This window comes from Uranotaenia lowii, chromosome 1, assembly GCF_029784155.1.
Source record: "Uranotaenia lowii strain MFRU-FL chromosome 1, ASM2978415v1, whole genome shotgun sequence".
In the NCBI taxonomy this organism is placed as follows: domain Eukaryota; kingdom Metazoa; phylum Arthropoda; class Insecta; order Diptera; family Culicidae; genus Uranotaenia; species Uranotaenia lowii.
The window spans coordinates 106,813,991-106,840,426 of NC_073691.1; the positions used below are offsets into that span (position 1 = coordinate 106,813,991).

Genomic DNA, 26,436 nt, shown 5'->3' on the forward strand with positions numbered 1-26,436 from the left:
TGAAATCGATAACTGTGCTAAAACAGCAATTTACGACACCGGTGCCAGCCGAAATGTTTTAGCGTGGTCGAAAACCGTGTTTTGCACCTACCGTTGGGACAGCCCTAAGAGTAAACCGTTCATTTGCTAATTTACTTGACGATTTTGCCCTGGTTGAATTTGCGACCGGCTTTATCGGCACCAGTCCAAGAGAAGTACTGCTTGACCAATTTTTTTTTGTGTTCTTTGAATTGGGCACGAGTTTCTTTCAGTCGTACATCTCGTAATTGACCAGCCAGTCGGGGAGGGTGAAGGCCAGCACCTGTCCGTGCCTGACCCATATGCCGGAGATTGTGCTGTTGTTGTCCTCACCGGACAGACACATGGAAGCGAAGATCTGCTTACGTATCTTTTCCTAACGCTGAAGAAAGTAGTAAGGAATGGACTTGGCTTCATCTTCGTTGGGATAACACCGTTTGAAGTCGTCGAAATTGAAAGTTTCCTTCGGATCCTTGGAATTGGGATTTGCTAAAGACAATTTGGCGACATCCATTTCTTCGGCGGGTTCCTGTTCCTTCTTGGTCGAGGTCGGTTTCTTTTCCTTGTGTTCAGGGTAGCAGCCACATTCTGGAATAAAATCAATCAATATCAATAACACAAATTTAATTTATACCGTATTTGTTTATGCCGAGTGTTGCACTGGTGTTGCACTGGTGCACCACTAGGTGCTGTCAAACTGTTTGTTTATTCGGACGGTGTTGCACTGGTTTTGACCTGGTGTTGCACTGTCACCGGGCGGTGTTGCCCCTAAAATTTTGTCAGTGTTGCGAGAGAGCGTGTGAGTGAGCGAGGTAGCAATACACTGGCGAGGATTTGTGTTTGTTTTTATCGGGTACGGTGGAACACTCCACGAGTGGAGAAAACAAATACAGTATTAATTAAAAATAATTACACGGCAAAAATAAAAAAACTCAACCGCCACTTTTTTGTATGCAACTCGGACAAAAAGTGCAGGGACTTACTGTTAAGTTTTATGCATTAAACGCAACTTCAAGTTAAGCGTATTAAACTCAACGTTAAGTTTAGTGCATTTTACTCAACAGAAAGTTTTTTACATTTCTCTCGCCGGTGCGTCGAATCGTATGGGATCGTAAAAATTAGCCATTCCGGTTTGAAAACGCGAGCGTATCGGTTGAGCTGAAAATTTTCTCCGGCTTATTTTTGGAAAATTGGAAGTAGAAGTTGAAAGTTATAGTGCTGATAAGTGGAATTGTTAATTTATGAACGAAAAGTGACGTGAAATAAAAGCGAGGAGTATATTTTAGGGGTTTTTTGAAAAAAACGCCAAAAGGCGAAAAGGACGCCATTCAGTTTAGTGAAGTGAGGTTAGAAAATAAAAGTGTAATGGTTAGCTGGAAAAAGAAAATGGCCTCTCGGAAGTAAAAATGATGTTTAACAACTCTGAATCACCACCAAGGGGTGGTGACACGTTAATGGAAAATAGCAATCCGACAACCTCAGCCGAGCCTAATCCGAAGTTAGATGACGCAGGTCAAAAACAACAGAGGAAGAAAAAAATGGATTACGAGTATGAAAGAAATGATGAAGGACCCTATCGTGTCATTGTGGAAATAAATGATACAAAAAAAGGAACCATCAGGATCAATAAACTATCTCTGGCGAATGAGTTACGGAAAATGCCAATGTATAAAACGCATATAATGGAATTAAAGACCATCGGTTGGAATAAAGTTTTGGTATACGTGAACAACTTTCAAATTGCAAACAGGCTAACATCTGACTCGAATCTGAAAGAAAAAAATTACAAAATATACATCCCCCGCTATTTGATCTCAGTCACTGGAGTTATCGCTGGAGTACCGTTGGACATAGATGATGAAGACATCAAAGATGGATTGCAAACAGATTTTCCGGTATTGCAGATTTATCGGATGAATAGGTTTGTAGACGGCGAACCAGAACCGACAGAACGAATCAGTGTTACTTTCCGTGCTGCCAAACTTCCGGACACAGTTAAACTTTTCAGCTGTACGACTAAAGTAAGGGCATTTTTCCGCAAAACCACATTATGTGAATCATGTCTAAAGTACGGTCACAAAACGGAAAATTGTCGTGGGAAAAAACGGTGCCCAAAATGTACCAAAATACATGAGAAGGAAGACGATTACCTACAATGTAAACAAGAGGTTCGATGTTATTATTGTCGAAAACAACATGCGACCACCGATATTACCTGCCCCGAACGTTCGAGACAAAACAACATCCAAGCGATACTAGCCAGAACTAACCTCACTACCATCGAAGCCAAGGAACAGTTTCCAATACAAACTGGTAATTATTACGAAGCATTAATAAATGCCAGCCAGGATCCCACACCAGCGGAATCAGCATCATATGCTGAAATGACCGCTGGTAGATACCAGATAAGAAAACCTTTAACTGTACGCCGAAAGAGGGAAACTACACCGGAGAAGAAAAATATATCTGACGAACCTACAACCATAAAAGACAAAAAAACAAAAACCGATCAAAATAATGGAACAGCTCTCTTCAACAAATTCCGAACCACAAGTGCCGAAAGATGGAAGGAGGATTTAAGACGGGCTCATCAAGAACACCAACAAAAACGACAGGAACCATCCACATCGACACAACAAATCACCAACAACACACCAGTGGAAGTATCCAAGAAAGCAACACATAATGAAGATTTTTCGAAGTTTGTATCCAATATGATCGATAAAGGTAAGTTAGATCCTAGAAGTCTAAAATTGAATGAGAATAAATAAAATTACAAAATAAAAGTCCTACTTCATGAATAACAAAATAAAAATCTTGCAGTCAAACGTGCAAAGTCTAGGTAGAAACAAGGAGGAAATTTTAAGAGTTTTAAATAGAGGCGAGTATAGTGCAGGAATCTTTTCTGAAACCTGGACCAAAACCTCCGAGGAAAAGGGTAGGTTGTACAACATCAGCGGGTACCAAAAGGTGCTGTCCTCTCGCGACGATGGCTATGGCGGTGTAGGACTGTACATTCGTAACGGCATATCGTACCAAAACATTGAAATTGCGTGTCAGTATTCAAAAATTCAGATAGTAGCTTTGAGACTTATAAAAGAAAATCTTGTCTTAGTTGGTGTGTATGTAGCTCCCTGTGTCACGCACCTGGAAATTGAAAACTTTGTTAACTCAATCTTTTTACAACTCCGACAATTTAGACGTATCATAATAGGAGGCGATTTTAATTGCCATCACATCAATTGGGGAAACGATTGGAATGACGCTAAGGGGTCAATCGTAATGGATGCAATAAACGATTCAAATTGTTTACTTCTTAATACCGGAACCAAAACTTTCATACCACTCAATACCCAAAAAAAAGCAACCGCTATTGATTTATCAATATGCTCAGCTCAGCTGTATAATTTGATTGAATGGCGTGCATTAGGTGAAACAATTGGTAGCAGTGAACATTTGTTAATAGAGATAGAGTTCCAAGGAACGTTGACCGAAACAACATACTTCACGAACATGAAAAAAGTATACAATGACATCTCAAAACTAGATAGCGAAGATATCCAAAACATCTCAGATTTACGAAACAAAATAATGGAAAGTGTAGCGAAAAATCGAAAACGTAGTAGACGTATTCCCAAACCTTGGTGGGGAACAGCAGTAGAAGACGCTTGGAAAGCCAAACAGGAAGCAATGCAGATTTTCAGTCAACACAGCACTTTAGAAAATGCTTTAAACTTTAGAAAGGCCACAGCTATTTTTAAAAAGCGAAAGAAGGAATCAAAAAAGAAACAAGTACAAGAATTTGTAGAATCGATTGACCCTCAAACAAGCTCCAAAATGTTGTGGCTGAAAATTGGAAGATTAACTGGGAAAAGACTTAACAGATGCACAAATAACCCTGTACAAGACGACATGAGCATGGCAATCAAATTTTTTGATCTACACTTTGGTCCAAGCGACGTAGATCTTGAAGAACCCGTGTCTTACGGAATTACTTGCGAATACAACCTGATGAACGAAACATCTTGGACCAGAATCCTTGGAAAAAAAGACTCTAAATCCGCTCCTTCTTCCGATTTAATCACATATGGTATGTTGAAAGAACTTAATCCCAATGTAACTAACAACATCATTAGGAACATAAACGAAATTTTTAGATCGGGCGTTCTCACTCAACAACTCAAAGAAATCAAAGTCATTGCCATTCCCAAACAAGGCAAAGATCAAACCAAAGTAGAAGGCAAGAGACCGATTTCATTGATTCCAACAATCACCAAAATTATTAACTCAGCAGTACTCGAGAAAATACAACGCTTCGTGGAAGAACAAAAAATACTTCCAAAACTATCATTTGGTTTTCGGAAAAATTATTCTACAACGGCATGCGTTAACTTTTTGATCAACATGGTTAAAGACAACAAACGAAGAGGATATATAACAGCAGTAACATTTGTAGACCTGTCAAACGCTTATAATTCGGTTAAAAGTAACACACTAGAAAGTATTCTTAGTGATCTACGTTTTCCACCGGAAATAATCATCTGGGTTCTGTCTTTTCTCAAAAACAGAAAAATCACGATGAAGGTAGGAGATGAAAATATTACGAGAATGATAAGCAACGGACTCCCACAAGGGGACGTTTTATCACCATGCCTCTTCAACATATACACAGCTAAATTACACCAAACAGTAGAGAGCGACACAGTACTCATACAATACGCCGATGATTTTGCCCTAATCACTAAAGGGAAATCAGTTGAAGAATTACAAACAAAAACACAATCATGCTTAACCAAATTTGTACAACAAGCGCATCACCTATCGATGGAACTAAATCCAAGTAAAACAAAAGTCATGATTTTTAGAGGAGGCAGAATGAATCTCAAAATTAATATCAACAACGTAGAGGTAGAAACCGTTACATCCTACAAATACTTAGGTATTACACTAGATCGTTTTCTAAGTTTCGGTGGACATATAAGAGAAACCAAACGCAAAATTACCGACAGATTAAACATGTTGAAGATAATAAGCAACATTCACCTTGGTGGTCATCCTCAAACTCTGGGATTTATATTCAATGCACTTATTAGAAACTGCATTGAATATGGAACGTCAATAATTAATAATGCAGCAAAAACTCACCTTAACACTATACAAGTATTGTTGAACTCGTGTTACAGAAAAGTAACAGGATGCAGCAAAACGACTCCGTTAAACAGCCTTTTAGCCATAGCGGCCCAAGAACCGTGGAAGATTCGGAGCGAATTTGTCACATGCAAGGAACTAGTAAAACACGTCACTCATCGAAGCCCAGTCCACGAACAATTAACTCGGACACAAGTCTTAGAAACGTCCAAATACAGCTACAGTGAAAAAATATTTGAAAAACATCAAGAAATATTCAAAACTATTAGTCCTGTACTATTCACACCTATCAATGAACGAAAAGTGAACATCAACATGGATATTGGATTACGGAACAGTAAACAAAACAGTAATATTAAAGAGATGAAACAGAGAGTATTGTTTCTGTTAAATGGAAAATATCAAAACCACCCAAAAATTTTCACAGATGCTTCAATTTCGAACGGTACCAGTGGAATTGGAATCTTCGTAGAGAGAAGCAACATTCGGATAGCGCTAAAATTAAAACATAAGACAAGCATTATGACAGCAGAGCTAATAGCGATACTGATAGCCGCACAAAAGATAGAGGATGTTGGAATGACAGGAGCAGTAATCTTCACTGACTCTAAGTCATCGTGTATAGTATTGAGTGACACACAAAACAAAAGCTACAGAAGTGATTTAGTGAACAACATCATTAAAAAATGCCTTGAATACAACATAGACATACAATGGATACCTAGTCACATTGGTATAAATGGAAATGACATTGCAGATGAGCTTGCGAAAATAGGTACAACGTCGAATGACGAATTAAACCATCAAATCTTGCCGAAAGACGCCTTTCTGTATTTCGAATCAATCAAACTGTCCTCCGCCAATAATTGGTATAAAGACTACGCTATCGAAAAAGGCCAGAAATTTTATGCAATACAAAACAGATGGCTCGAAAAACCGTGGTTTTACAATTTACCAATAAACGGATTCGAAACCCGCACTATAAACCGTTTGCTGACTGGTCATGATTTCAGCAAGTTCTGGTTAAACAAAATGAAGATCGAGGATGACCCTTTCTGCGAAATATGTAACGAGATTGAAAACGCTGACCACATTATTTTAAAATGCCCAAAATATAATAACTCTAGAGCACAATACTGTTTTGACTGCAAGTTTAAAGATATCTCTGAGCTACTAAAAACCAAAGATGTAGATATGCTTAAAGAAGTAGTAGACTTTCTCAAAAAAATAGACAAACGGATCTAACTATAATTTCCATTACCTTTAAATTAAGATACATTACCTGAAAACACCGTCAACTGACGTTAAACATATCGATGGACATATGGTCTTCGATACCGGTCCAAAGAGCTCTCGAAAGAGACTCATTTGTGGATTAATCCACAAACCCAGAGAAGAAGAAGAAGAAGAAGAAGTAAAAATTAGCAATTTTAATCGAATCAAAAATAAACAAATAGCAAGCATCTAAATTTATTGCTTTTTATTGGTTCATTATAAATTAATTACCAAATTATTCACACAATTTTTTTGAGGTCATCGGCGGCACAGGTTGCCGCAGCTCTATCACACTTGGCTTGGCACTTCCCAGAACAATGGGACAGCCATGAGCTTCGCTTGGTGACACTGTTCTAGAAGTAGGTTTGTCCGTCCGGGGCCTTGTGTTCCGTCCATTTGATGACCACCGACGGAATCAGCATCGTATCGTAGACATGGCACCAGGATCTGATCCACTAGCTCCTCCCATTGGTGCTACAACACTTGGTGGTCCGAATCCGGGTAGAGGTACACTAAACGGAACCTTCGCCGGAAGTCGATGCTCTTGGTCGATTGATGGTACCGACTGATAGGAAATGAAAGTGGAAATTCAGGTGTTTAAAGCTTCGAAATTTTTCCGTCGCATCGAAATTTTCCCGTTATCTGTTTCGGTTTCTAAACCCATTCCTGCTGCTTTTCTTAGCTTCCAACTTCGTCTTGAAGAACCTGTGTGACAAAAATCTGTTGATATAAATGTGAATCCAAAAACTAATGTCACCACTTACATGCTCCGGTAGAATAGGTCAGCACCTGAGAAATGAACCGTACTTTTTCGGAAATTATTGAGAAAAAATCCGAACTAGGAAGAAAATCCTTTATAACGCGACAAAACAAACTGTTCAAAACCGAACAAAATGGCTGCTGTAAATGTACTCACGCAAAAGTTTTATTGAAAAAACTTTTGAGTTGCATACAAAATAAGAAACAAAAAGTATGCAAGAGAAAGTAAACGTCAAAAAACGCCCGGTTGCGTAAAAATAACTTACTCGGTAAGTTTTCGAAATTTTGCGTGTACCATCTCGAGGCCTCCCATGTTGTTTTCAGTAACGTTTTTTTTTGACAGCTGGAATGAATTATTTCGTATTTACAAATGAACTCAGTGGTTAATCCAAATAAAATACAATAGAAGGTGATGCTTATTTTTATGTATAAATTTTGTGGCAACCAAAACAGACAAAAGATACATGTTTTAATGTCGGCACAAACTTTTTCCACAACTTGAAACACAAAAAAATAATCAGCAAACAAATCAAAACACGAAAGTATTTGAAATGTTTAATTTAATATACATAATTTTGCATGCAATCGATCAGATTTGCATCACCTGAGTATGTACGCATATTAGGCAAAATTCATCTCTGATGAATTCCGAAATACTGTCAATCCAATAAGGTAGCCTGATTTCTAAGGTACGAGATTCTAGCGCTTGAACATATGTTAGTTATAATTTCTAAATTGAGCTTGTGAGTAAATTTTTATAGTAATATAATTATCCAAATCTTTCGTTAACAGGTTTTATTAATTTCAATAATTGTATTAATTTAATAATTTCATATTTTCGAAAAAAAAACTAAAATTTAATGAAAACTTGCTTTGAGATATGTGAAAGATGCGTCGGGAACTGGAACGGGATCCATCACCCACATGAAACTTCATATTCTGCTGTCTTGTAACCATGTGAAAGTTACTGTTCAAGATTACTAAGATTCGTCGCGGTAACGTTAAATGTCGAGGAAGTGCTAGTGATTCAGTGGAGAGTGAAACGGACCAGCCTTTAGACCTCAGATATCCCGGACGCAGCCCAGCAGCATAAAACTGACAGGCAGGGGCTAGCATGCAACAGAGGGCAGCATGAGCGTGCTATAATGGAGCAGGGCCGCAGTAAGGATGAAAGGATCACGGAGCAAGAGGCAAGAGAAAGGGTCAGCAACGAAGGGAGGGGCGGTCATCGGTCGGGTATGAGCGGCATTGTGCTGGTCCAAAATGGCCATTTCATGGTGCAACGCTGAGAACGAAAGGTTGAAGGCTAGTCGTTTTATCTTAGCTAATATTACCATCGCTGACGCTGTTCCGAAAAGCATAGTTAAGGCGCAGTAAGCCAAACAGCAGTTCGCACCGTGAAAACCTATTTCAAGTGTGCGTGAAAAACCGGCCAGGTAACCTTATAGCCCCGTGAATACCTATATACCCGACCTGACGCCATTTTGCTTCCCTCTACTGTTCACCAGGACCCCGAGGTTTTAGTTCGAGACTTCTACCGCTCGTGTTTCTCCAAAATTCTTCAAAGGCCTACCAGAAGTGCCTCCGAGGAACCCTAGCGGCCCGCCGTAGCCACTTGGTAAGCTCCACCCGCCGTGCCGAAGTCCGGCGCCACGAACCCACCTAAGCCACGAGTGTGCCTCCTCCAACAGCTACGAGGAGACACGGGACAAGCGACGGTGTGAGAAGGGGTGAACCAAAGACGAAGGGCCCGAAGCAGAAGAGTAAGGTAGGAGAGTAATTGCTCAGTCACTGGGGGATAGTTGGAAGATTGTCGACAAGTCGGAATAAAGGTTGGCGAGCGAAGCTCGAAATTGAAGTTACTAGCGTTTCCTTGTAGTTTTTGATTGACGAAAAGCCGACCCTGAGGCAACAGAAGGGGAGTCTTAGTAGTGCTGGGCAGTAGCCAACCCTTGGTTACAGTCTTGCGAAAGCACCCGTAAACGAGAGACTTGTGGTTGCACAACTTTGAAGGCCATCGTTAACTGGGACCAGAGGTGCAAAGAGATCCCATCATGAAACATGCAGTGCCGATTCTAACAGCCCGACGTCAGCTCCGAAAAAATCATCTTGCAAAGTTGCAGACTGATTCTATTTCCCTTACGTGCAGGGCGTCGAACGTGTCTGCAAGTAAAAGTCGCGTTGACTGCACGTTACGAAAATTTCAAACTTGCAAGCCCGAAGATAAAATCCCTTGAGCCGAACAGAAAGAATCATTTCCGAAGATAGCTACAGTCTGCAAGTTGCTTGCATGCAGCGCGATGATGCGATGTACGTTTGCAAATTTGCAAGTTGCAACTTACAAGTTACAGGACGGTGGACTCGTTCTTGTGCGGTTGGATTCGTTCCACTAACCTAGGACCGACCGAACCGAATCCATGGAGAAAGAAAGTGATAGGCCGAAGAGCCACAGCCACCGACCATCAATTCAGTTGCCGTTCAGCCATCGAAGCGTGCGTGTGTAGCGTATGTACATGGCTGTCTGCAAAACACTCGGCGCGCCGCCGTACTACAGAAGTAAGGACATGTTGGAGTTATTGTTGTTGTTGGTGCCTTCGTGCTCGTTTCGTTTCCTTCTAAGACGGATTCGAAAGGAAGTGGTGCCCAAATTTTATTTGAGTTTTCAATGATCATTCTAGGGTGTTTAAGATAAATCATCAAAGCAAATAAAAACTAGTTTGTTTTGATTATAACTTTGTCATCTTACAAGTTATTTATGAATACAAAAGTGTTAATAAAAGCTTATCTTAAAAATGTTGGAAAATCATCTTTATTGTTTTATAACACAGCTGCGGCCCGAAAAATTCAATCCATTCTCCATGGATAAGATCACTTGATAAAATAGAATCACATATTAAAGATTCAGTATTGAGAGCAGGGTTGCCAACATTCACAAATTCAAGGAGCTTGAAAAGAAAAATCAAAGAAAATCAGGTTAACATAAAATGATCGAGCTGAGTGCCTTTTTTGGTCACCGTTGTAAAATGAAATGGAGTTGATACACATTACCGTTCATAGTTCTATTAAATAAGCTAAGTGCTCACTGTCACTTCAACCTTTAAACGCGATGTTATTTGATTTCATGCCATTAATTCATATTTCGTATCAAAGCGTTTTTTTTAATGTGATTCAGCGTTTTTCAAATATGTGATTCAGCAGTTGTTTGAAAATCTACTTTTTTGGACTTGTTTTATTTAAATTTTGATATTTGAAATACTTATCAAAGCCTTTTGCAAAAATTCTTCATAGTAGTTCTCGCGAAGTTAAACTTAAAAGTGGCAGATTTCAAAAGTTCGTTACGAAAGATACGCAAACAGTTTTAAAAACTTGAATAAAAAATTCCGATTTGTATGAAAATGTTCATTCATGTTAATCCTTTAGTCAATTTATTTTGATAAAAAGTACATAAGTTGCTGACTTTGAAACATAAATCAATAATTTATTCAGTTTCCATACTTCTTATTTTGAAGATTATGCAATTGACTGATTGATGGGCGAAAGCGTGATATGTTTAACCGTGAAACGTCCAGCTTTTTATAAGCAGTTTCGTAATATCTGAGATAAATAGCAACCGTTGAGTAAGATTTTTAAAATTTAAGTTTCTACGAAGACTGCAAGTAATTTTGGCTTTGAAGTAAAAGAAATTTTTTCTTCCTTCTGTTGAGACGAAATTCTGATGAAATTTTATACCAAAATGAATTATAGATATTTTTCAAAGTATAACTTAAAACGCTTTACAGTCTTCAGCAAAGAAGTAAAAAATAATATATAGACAGTGATTGATTTATCATAGCACTGATTTTTAAAAGCCTTATCAGTAATACTGGATGCGATAGACAAAATCTGACCAAAAATTCGAGTTCAGGACGCGAAATTAATTAAAAACAAGTTATAAAACTTTGACAGAAGATTCGAATCAAACAGTGTGTGAAGTTTTTGAGTTCAAGGTTGGAATGACGACGAGCAAGCACTGAATTTCTATTGAGTTTTGTACCGATCTGTAAAAACTTTCTGTAAAAACTGTAGATAACTTGGTAAAGATGACGTGATTCTTATACATATCTAAGCAAATGAAACTGAATTCTAAAATTGAAATTCACACAATTTAATCTGTGATCCTACTAATCAAGTGATCCTGCCTTTGGAGAATCGATTGAATTTTTCGGAACGAAACTTTAAAGAATTTTAAGGCAGCTCTGTTATAAAACAATATAGATGATTTTCCAACAGAGTTTGGATCAGTTTTAATTAACAACTTTGTGTTCATAAACAACTTGTAAAATGACAAAGTTATAATCAAAACAAATTTGCTTGTATTTGCTTTGATGATTTATATCAATCACCCTGGTATGATAATTGAAAATTCAAATAAAATTTGGGCACCACTTCCTTTCGAATCCGTCTTAGAAGAAAACGAAACGAACGCGAAGGCACCAACAACAACAACTACAACATGTCCTTGCTCTTGTCGTACGGCATGCCGCTTCGCTGGCTGAACGGCAACTGAATGGATAGTCGACGACACCTCGGCCTATCATTTTCTTCCTCCATGCCATGGATTCGGTTCGGTTTTAGGTTGGGTTGGGGTGGATCAAATCGAACCGCACAAGAACGGGTCTACGGTTCTGTCTGTAACTTGCAAGTTTGCAAACGTAATCGCATCATCGCGCTGCATGCAAGCAACTTGCAGACTGTAGCTATCTTCGGAAATGATTCTTTCTGTTCGGCTCAAGGGATTTTATCTTCGGGCTTGCAAACCTCTGGTTTGAAATTTTCGGAACGTGCAGTCAAAGGATTTTACCGCGCGGTTGGCTTTTACTTGCAGACACGTTCGACGTTCTGCACATAAGGGAGAAAGAATCAGTCTGCAACTTTGCAAGACGATTGGGCCTTATTCTGCGAGGCGAATGACGTGAAGTGACTTGGTTTTTCAGAGTCACCGTATTCTGGCAGGCGAATGCCGTGACTTGGATGAATTTAGGTGACTTCGAATGAACACGCATGGACTGTCACCGTATTCTCAGAGGCGAATGGCGTGACTCAAGTCGGCGCCAGGTGACTTTTGAAGTCGTAACCTATTTCGATGACGACTTGAAGAAAAACCGAGCAGAGTGTTTTTGGATTTAAGAAAAAATGACTTTATTTTACATATATCTAATGAAATGAAAATCATAATTTATGTAAGAGAAAAAAAACTTATTATATTTTCAATTTTTTTCAAAAATAGATTCAATGCCGTTTTTTCAACAATCTTTAACTAAATTTGAGATTTGTTTGATAATTCCATATTTTTAATTTAATCTAGAAGTGACCGCAAAATTAGATAAAATCATTCTCGATTAAGATATTAAAAATTAATTTCACTCACTTTTTGATTATAATTGAGAAATCGAAAATATTCATATATCAAAGAATCAAATATGAAGAAAACTAATTGCATATTTGGAACAAGCGCCTTGAAATTATTCAGAAATAGCTGTTAAGTTCTTTGCACTTCGGGAGTTAAGTTCTTTGCACTTCGGGAGTTAAGTTCTTTGCACTTTGTGATTTTAATGTATTTTAAACTTTATATAATTGGATATGTTTAAAAAATTTGATGTACATGTATTTTTTTTTAATTTTCTAGTTTTTTTTTTTTTTTTAATTTGATTAAACAATCTAGAAACTCCGTTCAGGTTTTAAAATACTCATTCAATTTGAGACTGAATAACCAAATCACTAAATAATTGAGGAGTAATTTATTCTCGCTGCTGTGCCATCGTTCTGCTCAGTTGTAAAATTTTCATTTTTGCTGCCTTCGTGAAGGCTCTGCTGGTGCTTATGCTCTGAATCCGATTGAAGAAATATTGAACGGAATCTCTGTTTCCCATCTCTGCTCTATTTCGCAAATCCACACCACAGCACAATTATCACAAACTAGAATTGAATAAAAAAAAGAAAATCATTTTTCGTAATTTTGATCCGTTTGTTAGTCCTACCTGTACATAAAACAAGTATAAGCTGGAGCAAAACAATCGGGTGTATAAATTGCCTCTGTAATTTTATCTGCTTATTTTTCCGCTGCAGGATTCCCTTGTTATTCTTTCTGCCTGAGGCCCGAACTTATTAATAAAAATTATCAAAATTCGAATTGGATCCTGATTTTAAATTTGTTTCAGATGTTGTTATGATTTATGACAGTTCAACGAATGAATCTGAAGAGATTGTTCATGCGGTAGTAGGCGAAGAATGAATGCAGTAGCAAAAGTCAATAAAATACTGAGAGGAGGTGATGCATTTTGTAATACATAAATTTAGCCAAATCAAAACTGAAATATAAGACAATTATTTGTTGTTCAAAAGTGCGTATATCAGCAGGAAAAATTAAAAAATATGCCTTAGAGTACCGGATGAAACGTTATGGTGTTGAAATTTCTCAACAAATTGTACAAAGTTTTTCTCAAAATCGGCTCGATCTGCATTACCTGTTTATAGAACAACGTTGCACAAAAATGATTTCGAATGAACTGCCAATACATTAGTAAACTTGGTAGATTCAGGTACAAAATTCCGTCGATTCCATGTGTATTAGGAGGCAATTAAAAATTTATGTAAAATAAATATATTAAGCATTTCAAGACATTTCTCGTTTGTTCTGGACCAGGCAAATCAGGTCAATTATATATATTTTTTTAATCTGGTCAAATCAGGGCTAGATCTGTAAATTAATTTTAACAAAATCCAAAGCGAAAGAAAAACACTGTGAATTGCAGATCAGCGAGAGAAAAACTGCTTAGAACATATAAAATTGATCAATTTTTCCTAAATTTAATGGAGATCTCATAACTATTTAATGTGTTTTAAAAGATTTTAAATTTTTAAAAGACTTCGGTGTACTTCGGGCCCGAGGAAAACCACCCTGTACTCCAGTAAGAGATATACTAGCTGCGATAGCGGTGGATTATATGTTCGAAATATACCTTTATCTATAAGCTATTGATCTTCTTTTATATTTCTTTTTATTTTCATATTTCCTTTTTTTTACCTGTTCTCTTCAAAAAGTGACGATCTAGACCCAAACACACAATTGTAAACATACCAAACGAGTTTGGCTCCTTAAATCCTCAAGATATAAGCCGTTTCAAATAAAGACTGAATTTAATCAAGCAGCATATTTGTATCGCAGTTATTACTCAATTATCAAACACAATTATTAATCTTACTCAACAAAACAACTTTTTCATGATGTGATTAAAAATCTTATTTAGGAATAAAAAAATATCAACATGTTTTTTTTTATCCAAAAATCTGCAAAAGTTAGATCAAGTTTTTGAACATCAAATTACGACTTGATTTGAATTCCAAAAATTGTGAATTTTGTGTAGCTTTTGATCTGCCGAACAAAAACTAGTGAATCGATTCTATTCAAATTTTGTGCAACGATTCTTAACTAAGACCTCTACTCTTTCGGTGAGAAAATGGTGTTGATCCAAAACGCCCAGTTCAAATGCGAGCAAAGTTGTGAATAATCTGTGCTACCATAAAAAGGGTTAAGAAGTTAATTTCAGATGGAATAAAGTTATAGGCAATTAACGAATTGCAAAACGACCTTTGCGCCAAAAATGCAAAAGGTCGCATGTGCATTTTTACTCGACCAACTAACCTGATGCTCATAACGAACACATAAATTTCATCTTCATGCATACTTAATGACACATCGATGACAGATCGATAATTTTAATACAAGATTTAAAAATATGCTACGAAACTTCAACACCGATTTTCTCGAATTATCCTGAATTATCAGTATTAATTTTCCAATGCATTGTGAATGTGACGTCATCCAAGAAATTAAATATTACCCTACCTTCTTTAAACGTTCCTAACATGTTTTGACAGTTCGCATGATGAACCCGAAGAAACTGGTTCATTCTTTTGAAACGACCAAATGAACATCAAGCCCCCGAGGCAATGAACCAGTCACCTAAAGTGAGTCGCCTCTCGGAATACCGTGACTATAGTCACGTGACTACGACTAATGTGACTTCGAGTCACTTCATTCGCCTCGCAGAATAAGGCCCATTCTTTCGTGGCTGACGTCGGTCTGTTAGAATCGGCTAAAAGTCGTGCGCTGCATGCTACATGTAGGGATCTCTTTGCACCTCTGACTGGGACAGGAAGAGGAAGTTGTTCAAACACCGTATTTTGACCTTCCGGCAGCGACCTGCTGTTTTTGAGCCCAACACTTTGGCCAAATATTTAGGTCGTAAACTATTTTCGGGTAAGTTAGTGTGTAATTGTTATGTAAGGAGATAAGATTGCGCTTTTGATGAATAAATGTTTGTCATTCAAATATTTTTTCAATCAACGAACGAAGAAATTTGTAATATCAGAGCATGAAATAAATAAACAGAACATCACATGTCTCGAAATTTTGGATGCAAGTTGAATATTACATGTCTGGAAAATTCAACACGTCTGTCAAATTTACAGACGTGATATATTTAACTCGCACTGAAAATTCCGTCATATGTGGTGCTTCTTTTCATCATATATGATGTAGTTTTAAAGATTTGTTTGGTATATTAAGGCAGAGCTAAAACTATAGTTATTATTGTTATTAAAGTTTATAAAATTTCACTTAATGAAAATATATCGATTTTAATATTAAACACTTTTTATACACTATCCTTTTTTCAAGTTTTTCAAACTGAAATTAGATTATGTAAATCCGTCAAAAACGACACACGAGTACGAATCTACGTCTTTTTCGGAGGCATAAAAAATGGATGGCAAAAATATCAAACAATGAACATGAACGACCCCTTTTTCTATCATCTGATTTTAAATTTTTAATCAGTCCTGTAAAACCACAGGTAAAACTCCCATGTAAGAATTTTAATCTCGATCCGACACATAGTACCGCAATCGTTGCAAAAAAAAAAGATGACACCTTTTCTATCGTCAAATACAAATAAGATATATTCCATTTATAAGACAAACGTAAATATACATTAAAATTTTGGATTTGAAGTTTCAATCCGCATTTTAAATTCTCTAGCTATTTTAATTTTCGATTCAAAATGGGGAATCCGAATAGAGAAAAAAAAAAACATTTCGACTTGATTTCGAATCTCATTAAAAAAATTAAAATAAATACTTTTCAGTATGCATTTTATCTAAATCTGAAATTTTGTCACGTACAAAAATACAAATCAAACTCTTATTGAAGTCCTACATTGGGTTTGGTTACATAATTGAATACATTATTTTGAAATTCTTTATGTATGTGACGTCATCCAAGAAATTGAATATCACACTACCTGCTTTGAATGTTCCTTACATCTTTGACAGTTCGCATGGTGAACCCGATGAAACTGGTTCATTGCCTCTGGAACGTCAAAATGAACATCAAGCCACCGAGGCAATGAACTAGTCACCGTGAGTGAGTCGCCTCTCGGAATACCCCGACTAGAGTCACGTGACTACGACTAATGTGACTCCGAGTCACTTCATTCGCGTCGCAGAATAAGGCCCAGGATACCCAATGTTATCGTGTCCAGTAGAATTACCTCCGCGTCGTTCTAGTGCCCATTTTAATTCTGAAATTGAGAATTCAGCGTTGTATTCTTCCTCAAGATACGGTCGATTGATTGTCTTGAACGAAGCGATGCTCAGCTTGTGGGGTCGAGTAAGGTGATTGGAGTTCGAAGAACGTTTTTCGTATTCATCAGCCAGCGCGTTGCAGATTGTGGAACCGTCGCTGGTGGCTCCAGATGTTAAACGAAGGGTTATTTTATTAGTGTTTCGTTTGCCTTGAAGACGATTTATACGATTCCATACCACTGCAGATGAACTATCAGGACAAATGCTTTCGACCAGTTCCTCCCATGATTTTTGCTTGGCTGTATGTATCAGTTTTCGACAAGAAGATCTTGAGTCATGGAACAGCGCCAATGCTTCGGGTTTCCTCGGGTCATTTTCATCGAGTCTTCTTAGCGAACGAAGTGCTTTACGCCGTGTTTTTACTGCTGCTGCGATCTCAGGGTTCCACCATACTACTGCCTTTTTTCCAGACTTGCCACTGGTTCTCGGGATTGCTGTTTCAGCCGCCGCGATAAGCCGTTCGGTGAATTCATCAACTGTTATCGGTTCTCCTGGGATGAGTTTGTCTTGCGTTATTTCCTGGAAGGCCTGCCAGTTGGCTAGACTGTATTGCCATTTCCGGTGCCTCATTGGCTCTTCGTTGCTGCTATGGTGTCGTATCAGAATGGGAAAGTGGTCACTGTCAGAAGTGTCTCCTAAGATGCTCCAAGTGAATTTGCGCAAAAGAGGTGGTGAACAGATGGAGAGGTCCATTGCTTGCGTTTTTCCTGTGGCAGAATCTATTCGTGTATGCGACCCGTCGTTCATAATTACCAGTCCGTTGTCTGTCACTATTTCTAGCAACTGGTTCCCTCTATTTGCTGCAGTAGAAGACCTGCTTGTTATACAACTGCCCCATGCAACGTGATGGGCATTAACATTACCGAGAACCATAATAGGTTTTGGTAGAGAGGCGATAAAAATCTCTACATCGTCTATGACGTCATTCTCACTAGGCGGTAGGTAGAGGGAAACGAGCGTCATCTCTACAGGGGAATAGATGCGGATGGCCACTGCCTGAATGTTTGGATTGACCGATAATCATCGAAAGGGTGTTCCAGTTTTGACTGCAAGAGCCACACCTTGTCTGCTATGCGGGGAGCAGGTTCCCAGCAAGAGTTGGTAGCTGTGCCCGATGAAATTGGCGTTCATGTTGTGTGTTCCAGCGTTAGTTTCTTGACGACATATTGCTACGGGTTGAAATTTAGAAATCAGGAGTTGAAGCTCGCTGCGATGCGTTCTTAAGCCCCTAATGTTCCACTGCAGAGCGAAGGTTGCGGTTTCAGCTTTTTCTGGTTCTGATGGACCTGTTGAAAGACACTCGCCTGAATTTGACGTATTTGTTGGGGACGTTGATATACTTGCCGGGGGAGGCAGCTCCCCCGTGTCAGCTGTCACCGGATGATGTTCGGGCGATGTAAGTGATGTATTTGCGGTTAAGGCTGACACTTGGAGGTGCTTGTTTGCTGGATTCCTGCTTGAAGACAGCCACACGCGATGATTTGAAGATGTTCTACTTGTAGTGTTGATTCCAAGGAGATTTTGATTGGGGTTACTCGTTGAATCACGAGTGATTTGGGTAGTTGAATTTCTGTAGACCGGAACAGTGTCATCTGTGAAATAAGGTACGGCTGGGTCTGTTGCTAGGAGATTTATATTAGAAGGGATACTTGCCAGAGAAGGCATGTTCCCCGTGTCAGCTGCTGCAGTTTGAAACTCGTTGGATGTCGTTGGTGCGTTATCTGCCAGAGCTGACACGGGGGAGTGCCTGTTAACTGGATTCCTGCTTGGTGTTGGGTGGTTTCGGCTAGACGTGTGTTCGCTTGTGTTTCGTATTCGGGTACCGGGTGCATTGCTGTGATCATTGTACGTTATGGTGGATGTTGCATTGAGAGTAACGAGATCCGGAGTTGAACGAGTTTGATCAGTCATCAAAGTCATCGTTATCCGAAGGCTGTCCGTCAGAGCTCAACATACAAGTGTCTTCGATCGGATTTTCTTGGTAGTTTTTCTTGGAAGCTTTGTCGTATTTTTTTGGAGGTGATGTTTGCATGATCCGTTTTCTGCTCATGCTGCGACTTGGATATCTACAAGAGTTTGCAGTATTTTGATTTTCTTGTTGTTTCGTGGGTTGTGTATCATTTAGATGGTTTGAAGCTACTTTTCTCCGCTGAATCCTTCCTAGATAATCGAATCTTAGAGGGTGCTTCCGGCCTAACATTGATTGGCCTTGAAGTTGCTTGACTACTTTCCAGTTCTTGATTCGTTTTGAGTGCTGCTTGATGCAATGTCTGCAGGGCTTCTAGCTGAGATTTTAACTGGGAAAAGTCTTTTAACTGACTTCGGAGCTTGTCAAGTTCTTGGCGAAGCAACAGAATTTCTCGGTCTTTGTCAGAGTGTTGATTTAGGCGGGTTTGGACTTGGCTGGAGTACGAGTTTTGGATATTAGTTTTTTCGACCTCTTCGCGGGCTTCGCGGTATGTCACACCTCTGTCGATCTTGATTCGTACCACTGCTTCCTCCTTCCGGAAGACCGGACAGCTCTTGCTGATCGGCGAGTGGGCTCCTTTGCAATGGTAGCAGTGTGCTGGGTTCGGACAGTCCTGGTCATCGTCGATTGTGTGATTTTGTGAACACTGTAAACACACCGCTTCGCTCGAACAATGCTTACGTGTGTGACCGTAGGCAGCACAGCCGCGGCACTGTAGCACAGACGGGTAGTAAGCGCGAACATTGATTCGTAGCATTCCAAAGAATATGTGCGTTGGTCTTTTTGTTCCCTTGAACGTCAAAATGAGGAGAGGGGTGTTTTTTGTAGCACCAGTTAGCTTGTCCTTTTAACAGCTGCAACGCCGTCTCGACTCAACTCTTCCAAAAGGTCTTCTTCATTCATATTTTTTGTGTCAGGTTCATACACAACCCCTTTTGTGAAACTGAGAGTTGGGTGGTCCACTACTTCAACGTGAGTTTTTTCAGCATTTAATAAGTGAGTCATTTTGCGTAACTTGGAGTAGACTTCAGGTGACTTCGTTCGCAAGACATACCGGCTACCATTGGCTTCTCTAGCAGCAGAAACTAAATGCCGATTCGCGTATCCGACAATTGTTTCAACAGATCGTGAAATAATAAATAAATTATGTGGGAGAGCTGGTCGTTTGTCCTCGTCTTCAGATACAACTCGCAGAAGTAGTATGCGTAGGATCCCGTCATTCTCGCTGTTGGCCATCCATGCTGGAAGTGATCCTCTATCATCAGGTGGGTCAGGCTCTTTGCCTACCATGGCTATAACGTGTGAGAGTTACACTCTCAGTCGAAGAACAGTATGTTTATGGTTCGGTGAAAATTATTCACACTGTCTTTCTACTCGGGCTACCACAGAATGTCAACAAACCAAGATCGTGAATATATTTTGGAGAAATTTACTAGTTTTATGGAAAGAATTGTTCTTATGCCATGTGTAACCAGTCCAGGTGATATTTACTACAGAACTTTGTGTAGAAAATAATGTTTTCGAACGAAAACTTCCAAAAAAAAAAAAGGAAAAAAGTTATCCGCTATATCAAGCACGTGAATACACGAGTGGATACCCGACTAAACTGGAATGAAGTTCGAATTTATACTTTTATTAATAAATGGAATAGAAAGGATTAATTTGTTTGCATAATTGTGCTACCTGTTCTGAAAATTTCGAAAATAATTTATGTTTGAAAATCAATTGGTTCATGATGTAATAAAATCAAGGCAAATTAATCCTAACGTGACGTCATTCAAGATTAACTGGATTTGTAAATGATTTCTATGAGACGAACTGGCTTTAGGATAAATCGTCATTTTGCAATGGAATATTGCAACGTATTGATCAAAAAGTAAAAAAAAAATATTTTCGGTTCTATTATTTCGCAATATCATAAAGGGGCGCGCTGTTTTTGACTGTTTTTCGAAAAATCAATCGATAAATTTTGTGTAGTATATTGACATACCTGCAAGTATATGCAGTTGACGTTGTTCCGTATAATTAACCTTACCTGGCAGTTCAATATCTTGGGTACGATTGGTGAGAGTGAGAAAGGGTAGAATCGGGGATTCTTGGTTAAGCGATCGAGCCGAACGGACGCGTTTCGACAACTGGCGACGAGGTGGTGAACAATTTTTTTTCCGAGAAAAAATTGTTGTGTAGCGGATTTAGCAGAGAAGGTAATTTTAGTTTAAATAAATAGCTGTTTTGAGTGGAGAATTATTAAGATGGTGGTGTATAGTTAAAGAACGAAATTGGGAGGAAATTCTGGAGAAAAGTGGTAATAAGTGACTGTGATGTTGGTGTGGTTTTTGGACGTGTTGGATCTCGTTTCCCGCATGGTAGATGAATTCAATTATGAATTTGAGGAGGCCATTTTGACGCACAAATATAGCGGTAATAGATTGAAAACGGAGGGAGAACATAGAGAACATAACGCAGAGAGTTGCGGTAAACGAACGAAAAATGAAACGCACAAAAGTGTGGTAGAGTGTGAGGAAAATAGAACGCACGAAAGTGTGGTAGAGTGAGAGGAAAATAGAACGCACGAAAGTGTGGTAGAGTGAGAGGAAATGAAACGCATGAAAGTGTGGTAGAGTGGAAAAAAAAGGCAACGTAATTGAATGCGGTAGCTATGGCTGGTAAGGTAAGGCTGAAACAGCATTGGTGTACATGCTGGTAGAGAGTGAAAGGGAGGAGGTTGTAGTTCTGGTAGTGAACAGAAAATCAATTCGGGTGACCAGATAAAATATGAATCAAGCGTGAGAAAAAAAAACGTATTTCATACATTTTCGAAAAAATGTCGATGAAATATGGTAGTTATTGAAATCTAACAAAGGTGCATGTATTTTAATTACAGATGGAGGAAAATCGTGCGATACCGCCGTTCAGGTGCAATCAGATCGAGGCCAGTAAACTGGCGAAAGAGTGGCGAGCATGGAAACATGCACTTGAGTGCTACTTTGACGCTTACGGAATTACTGATCAAAAGATGATGCGGGCAAAGTTACTGCATTTTGGAGGTACACCACTTCAAACAGTTTTTAAAAATTTGAAGGATCATGACCATATGCCGATTGTTGCGTTGGTTCAGAATTGGTACGATGCAGCTATTGAGAAATTGGATCAATTTTTCGAACCCAAACATCAAAGCACCTCTGAACGGAAGAAGTTGCGGCAGATGAAGCAAAAGTCCAATGAACGTTTTGCGGACTATGTCATCCGCCTCAGACAACAAGCTGAGGAATGTGGATTCGAAAAATATGGACCGGAAATAGCAGATATTTTGACTAATATTTTCTTGACTGATGCCGTGGTGGAAGGATGTGAATCCAATGAAGTTCGACGACGTGTGTTGATGAAGGATTTGGAATTTTCCGAGATTAAAGCTCTTGGTATCGCACAGGAAGCTGTGGATCAACAGGTACGAGAAGTTTCAGTATCATCACAAGAAAAAGTTTTTAAAGTTGAACAACCAGGTGTCGAACGTATGCGAAAATCTGCTTTTGGTAGCCCGTACTTTAGAGAACCTAAGCAGTGTTTCAATTGCGGTAAGGATGGCCATTTTGCTTCATCGCTAAGCTGCCCCGCTCGGGGTAAGCAATGTCGCAGGTGTTCAATTTTCGGCCACTTTGAAAACACTTGTCGTTCAAGCAAGCGGCCAAGACAGTTCCAGAGACAACAACAATCAAGTGGAAAATTCTCGGAGCGTTCCAACAACGGTGGAGTACGAACCATTCAAAATTTTGATGTGGATGGTCCTGGTGGTTCGAAGAGTGAGGAAAATCAAAAAACTTACTACGCGTTCTATTCCGGAAACGAATCCAATGTTCTGAAATGCGTAATTGGTGGAGTAAGCGTCGACATGCTCGTGGATTCAGGTGCTGATGCCAATCTCGTCAGCAGTGATGAATGGGAGAAACTCAAACAACAAGGCATCGAAGTGATCTCATCTACAAAAGGAAGTAGCCGCATTTTACGAGCTTATGGCAGTAACAATCCTCTGGTTATCCTGGGTTCTTTCGTGGCTGAAATAACGATTGCAAACAAAAGTGTTAATGCCACCTTCTTAGTAGTTAAAGGAGGTCAACGTTGCTTGTTGGGTGATATGACGGCAAAACAGTTGGGAGTGTTACAAGTTGGTTTACAAGTCTGCCCGGCGAAGGAATCTTGGACCCCATTTTCGGTAATCAAGGGTATAAAAGTTTCGATCCATATGGATCCCAAAGCAATACCTGTTTTTCAACCAATGAGGCGAATTCCTATTCCTCTGGAGGAAGCTGTTGGAATGAAGATTGATCAACTATTGGCCCGCGATATAATTGAGAAAAAAGTAGGACCGACTTCTTGGGTATCGCCTTTGATGGTGGTAGGTAAGGCAAATGGCGAGCCGCGCCTTTGTCTGGATTTACGTAGAGTCAACGAAGCTGTGATGAGGGAACATCATCCGATGCCAATAGTTGACGACTATATTGCACGATTGGGCAGAGGAAACATATGGAGCAAATTGGATATCCGCGAAGCATTTCTACAAATTGAATTGGATGAAAAGTCACGGGACATAACTACGTTTATTACCGGACGTGGACTGTATCGCTTTAAAAGGTTGCCCTTTGGATTGGTGACATCACCAGAGTTGTTCCAAAAAGCCATGGATGAAATCCTAGCTGGATGCCAGGGAACATATTGGTATTTGGATGATGTAATCATTGAAGGGAAAGATCTGGCTGAACATGACATTCGTCTCGAAGAGGTAGTTTGAATTTATCTTTTGAATAAACTTTCTAACACATACTTCAAACTTGTTTTCTTTTATGAACGAAAAATGTATTAAAGGCACCTACTTAGCATTTTCACTCTTGCAGGTTCTTAATCGTTTTAAGGATAGAGGTGTTGAACTGAATTGGGAAAAGTGTCTTCTTAGAGTAACCGAATTAGAATTCCTTGGTCACAGAATTTCCCGTGACGGTATAAGTCCTGCGGAAAATAAGATCAAATCGCTGATGTCATTTAGAGAACCTCATAATGAAGCGGAAGTTCGTAGTTTCCTTGGTCTTGCTAACTACATGAACAAATTCCTTCCTGATTTGGCTACTATGGACGAACCACTCCGGGTTCTCTTGCAGAAGAAAGTCCCATTCAAATGGACTAAAAAGGAATCGGAATCATTCAAAGCTATAAAACAAGCTATGGCAAATGTTAAACATCTTGGATTCTACAAAGTTGAAGACCGCACCGCAGTAATGACCGATGCAAGTCCTTGTGGACTTGGTGCAATCCTGATTCAGTTTAACAATAACAATCATCGGATAGTATGTTTCGCATCGAAATCTCTTACTGAAACAGAGCGAAAATACTGTCAATCAGAAAAGGAAGCGCTTTCTATCGTTTGGAGTGTGGAGAAATTTCAATATTATCTTATAGGAAAAAAGTTTGAAATATTCACGGATTGCAAAGCCCTCGAATTTTTGTTTTCTAAACGGTCAAAACCATGTGCCCGCATTGAGCGCTGGGTACTTCGTTTACAATCGTTTGATTATACTGTGGTACACATCCAAGGAAATACTAATGTAGCAGATACTCTCTCGAGGTTGGCTACCGACACGCCGGAACCTTTCGATACAGCTGAAGAGGTTATGGTGCAAGAAATCGCACTTCATGCTGTAAGTTCCTCTGCACTCACATGGGCTGAAATAAAATCAGCCAGTGATCTGGAAATTCAAAATGTCGTGAAGTGTCTAAACAATGGACAAGAAAGTCTCTTGCCGGTAGAATATCGAGTTATTTCTTCAGAATTATGTAATGTAGACGAAGTATTGCTCCGTGGTGATCGGATAGTTATACCATCTGTTCTGCGAGATAAAATCCTAACGACAGCTCATGAAGGGCATCCCGGTATATCCATGATGAAAAATCACCTTAGATCCAATGTGTGGTGGCCGCGGATGGATCTTGCTGTTGAGAAATTCGTAAAATCGTGTAGAGGCTGCACACTAGTGGCAGCTCCTGGACCACCAGAACCAATGATGAGAAGCCAGCTCCCCTGTGCACCTTGGCAAACAGTTGCGTTAGATTTCCTTGGACCGTTGCCGGAAGGTCAACATTTACTGGTGGTCATAGATTGTTATAGTAGATTCATGGAAGTATGTGAGATGGAAAGTACCACGGCAAGCGACGTTATCAAAGAATTGTCTATCATATTCAGTCGATTTGAAGGCAGATAATGCTCCACAGTTTAGCTCCGAATGTGTGGAGTTCAAAGAGTTTTTGGATGCTTGTGGGATAAGACTTTGTAACACCATACCATACTGGCCGCAATCAAACGGTGAAGTGGAGCGCCAAAACAGGTCCATCCTCAAACGTTTACGCATTGCACAGGAATTAGGACACGATTGGCGGAATGAGCTGAGATTGTATTTACTGACGTATCATGCATCGAAACACCCCACAATTGGTAGGTCACCAGCAGAGATCATGTTTGGTCGAAAAATTAAAAGTAAACTTCCGATGTTATCTACGTTTCAAGAAGATGATTTCGTACGAGAGACGGACGCCGTCTCAAAAGAAAAAGGGAAGGTTTATAGTGATCGGAAAAGGAATGCTAAGGAAAATGATCTAAAAGAAGGCGACACTGTGTTAGTAAAGCGTATGCGAAAAACGAATAAGTTGGACAGCGAATATTTGAATGAAGATTTTGTTATTTGTGGTAAAGAAGGCACGGACACCAGAATTCAATCGAAATTGACAGGCAAGCAGTATCGAAGAAGTGCAGCTCACCTTAGAAAAATAGGATCTCGTGATGATGAACGAGACTGTAAGGAACTTGAGAAAGATGACAAAGAAGATAATCCAGATAGCGTTTTGAATTCTGATTCTACAGGTATCAGAGATGAGGTGTCGGGTTTGGGATGTACATCTCATAGTAGTGAAGAAAAGATGAGAAAAAGAATTACTCAGGAGCCAGCTAAATTCCGTGACTATGTAACTTACTGATTTCAATATACTGAAAATGCTGTAAACCTTAAAATAAAGACGTTGTGTTTAATGCATCTCTCACTTTAAAGAATTGGGGGGTTGTAGTATATTGACATACCTGCAAGTATATGCAGTTGACGTTGTTCCGTATAATTAACCTTACCTGGCAGTTCAATATCTTGGGTACGATTGGTGAGAGTGAGAAAGGGTAGAATCGGGGATTCTTGGTTAAGCGATCGAGCCGAACGGACGCGTTTCGACATTTTGAAGCGCAATATTTTTTCCAGTAAAAAATAAAAAATAATAACTTTATGTTGCCAAATAAATAAATCGATCGATTATTTATGTTTCTTGATTTTCGACAAAAAATAACCATGTTATTTTGTTTGTCATTATGTCAGAATATTTTTTCTAAATCAATTCCATTTTAAAACCTGTTCGGAAAATAAACATTCACGCCAAAAACTAATCACTCAAACTAAAATTTGACAGCTCGTAACGAAACCCTCCAAAGGTTGTATAAGGTACTTGTAATGCGTTCTTCAGAACCTCCTGTAGGTGGGCCTTTTTACACTGATAAGTGC

The 26,436-nt window shown here is 39.1% G+C and overlaps 1 protein-coding gene across 1 annotated transcript; it reads right to left on the reverse strand.

Moving 5' to 3' along the window:
- Positions 1 to 19,001: 19,001 nt before the first annotated feature.
- On the reverse strand, positions 19,002 to 19,610 carry LOC129737770 (uncharacterized). The gene has a single exon (XM_055728934.1). It carries the CDS (start codon positions 19,608 to 19,610, stop codon positions 19,002 to 19,004), a length of 609 nt encoding a protein of 202 aa, XP_055584909.1.
- Positions 19,611 to 26,436: the final 6,826 nt, after the last annotated feature.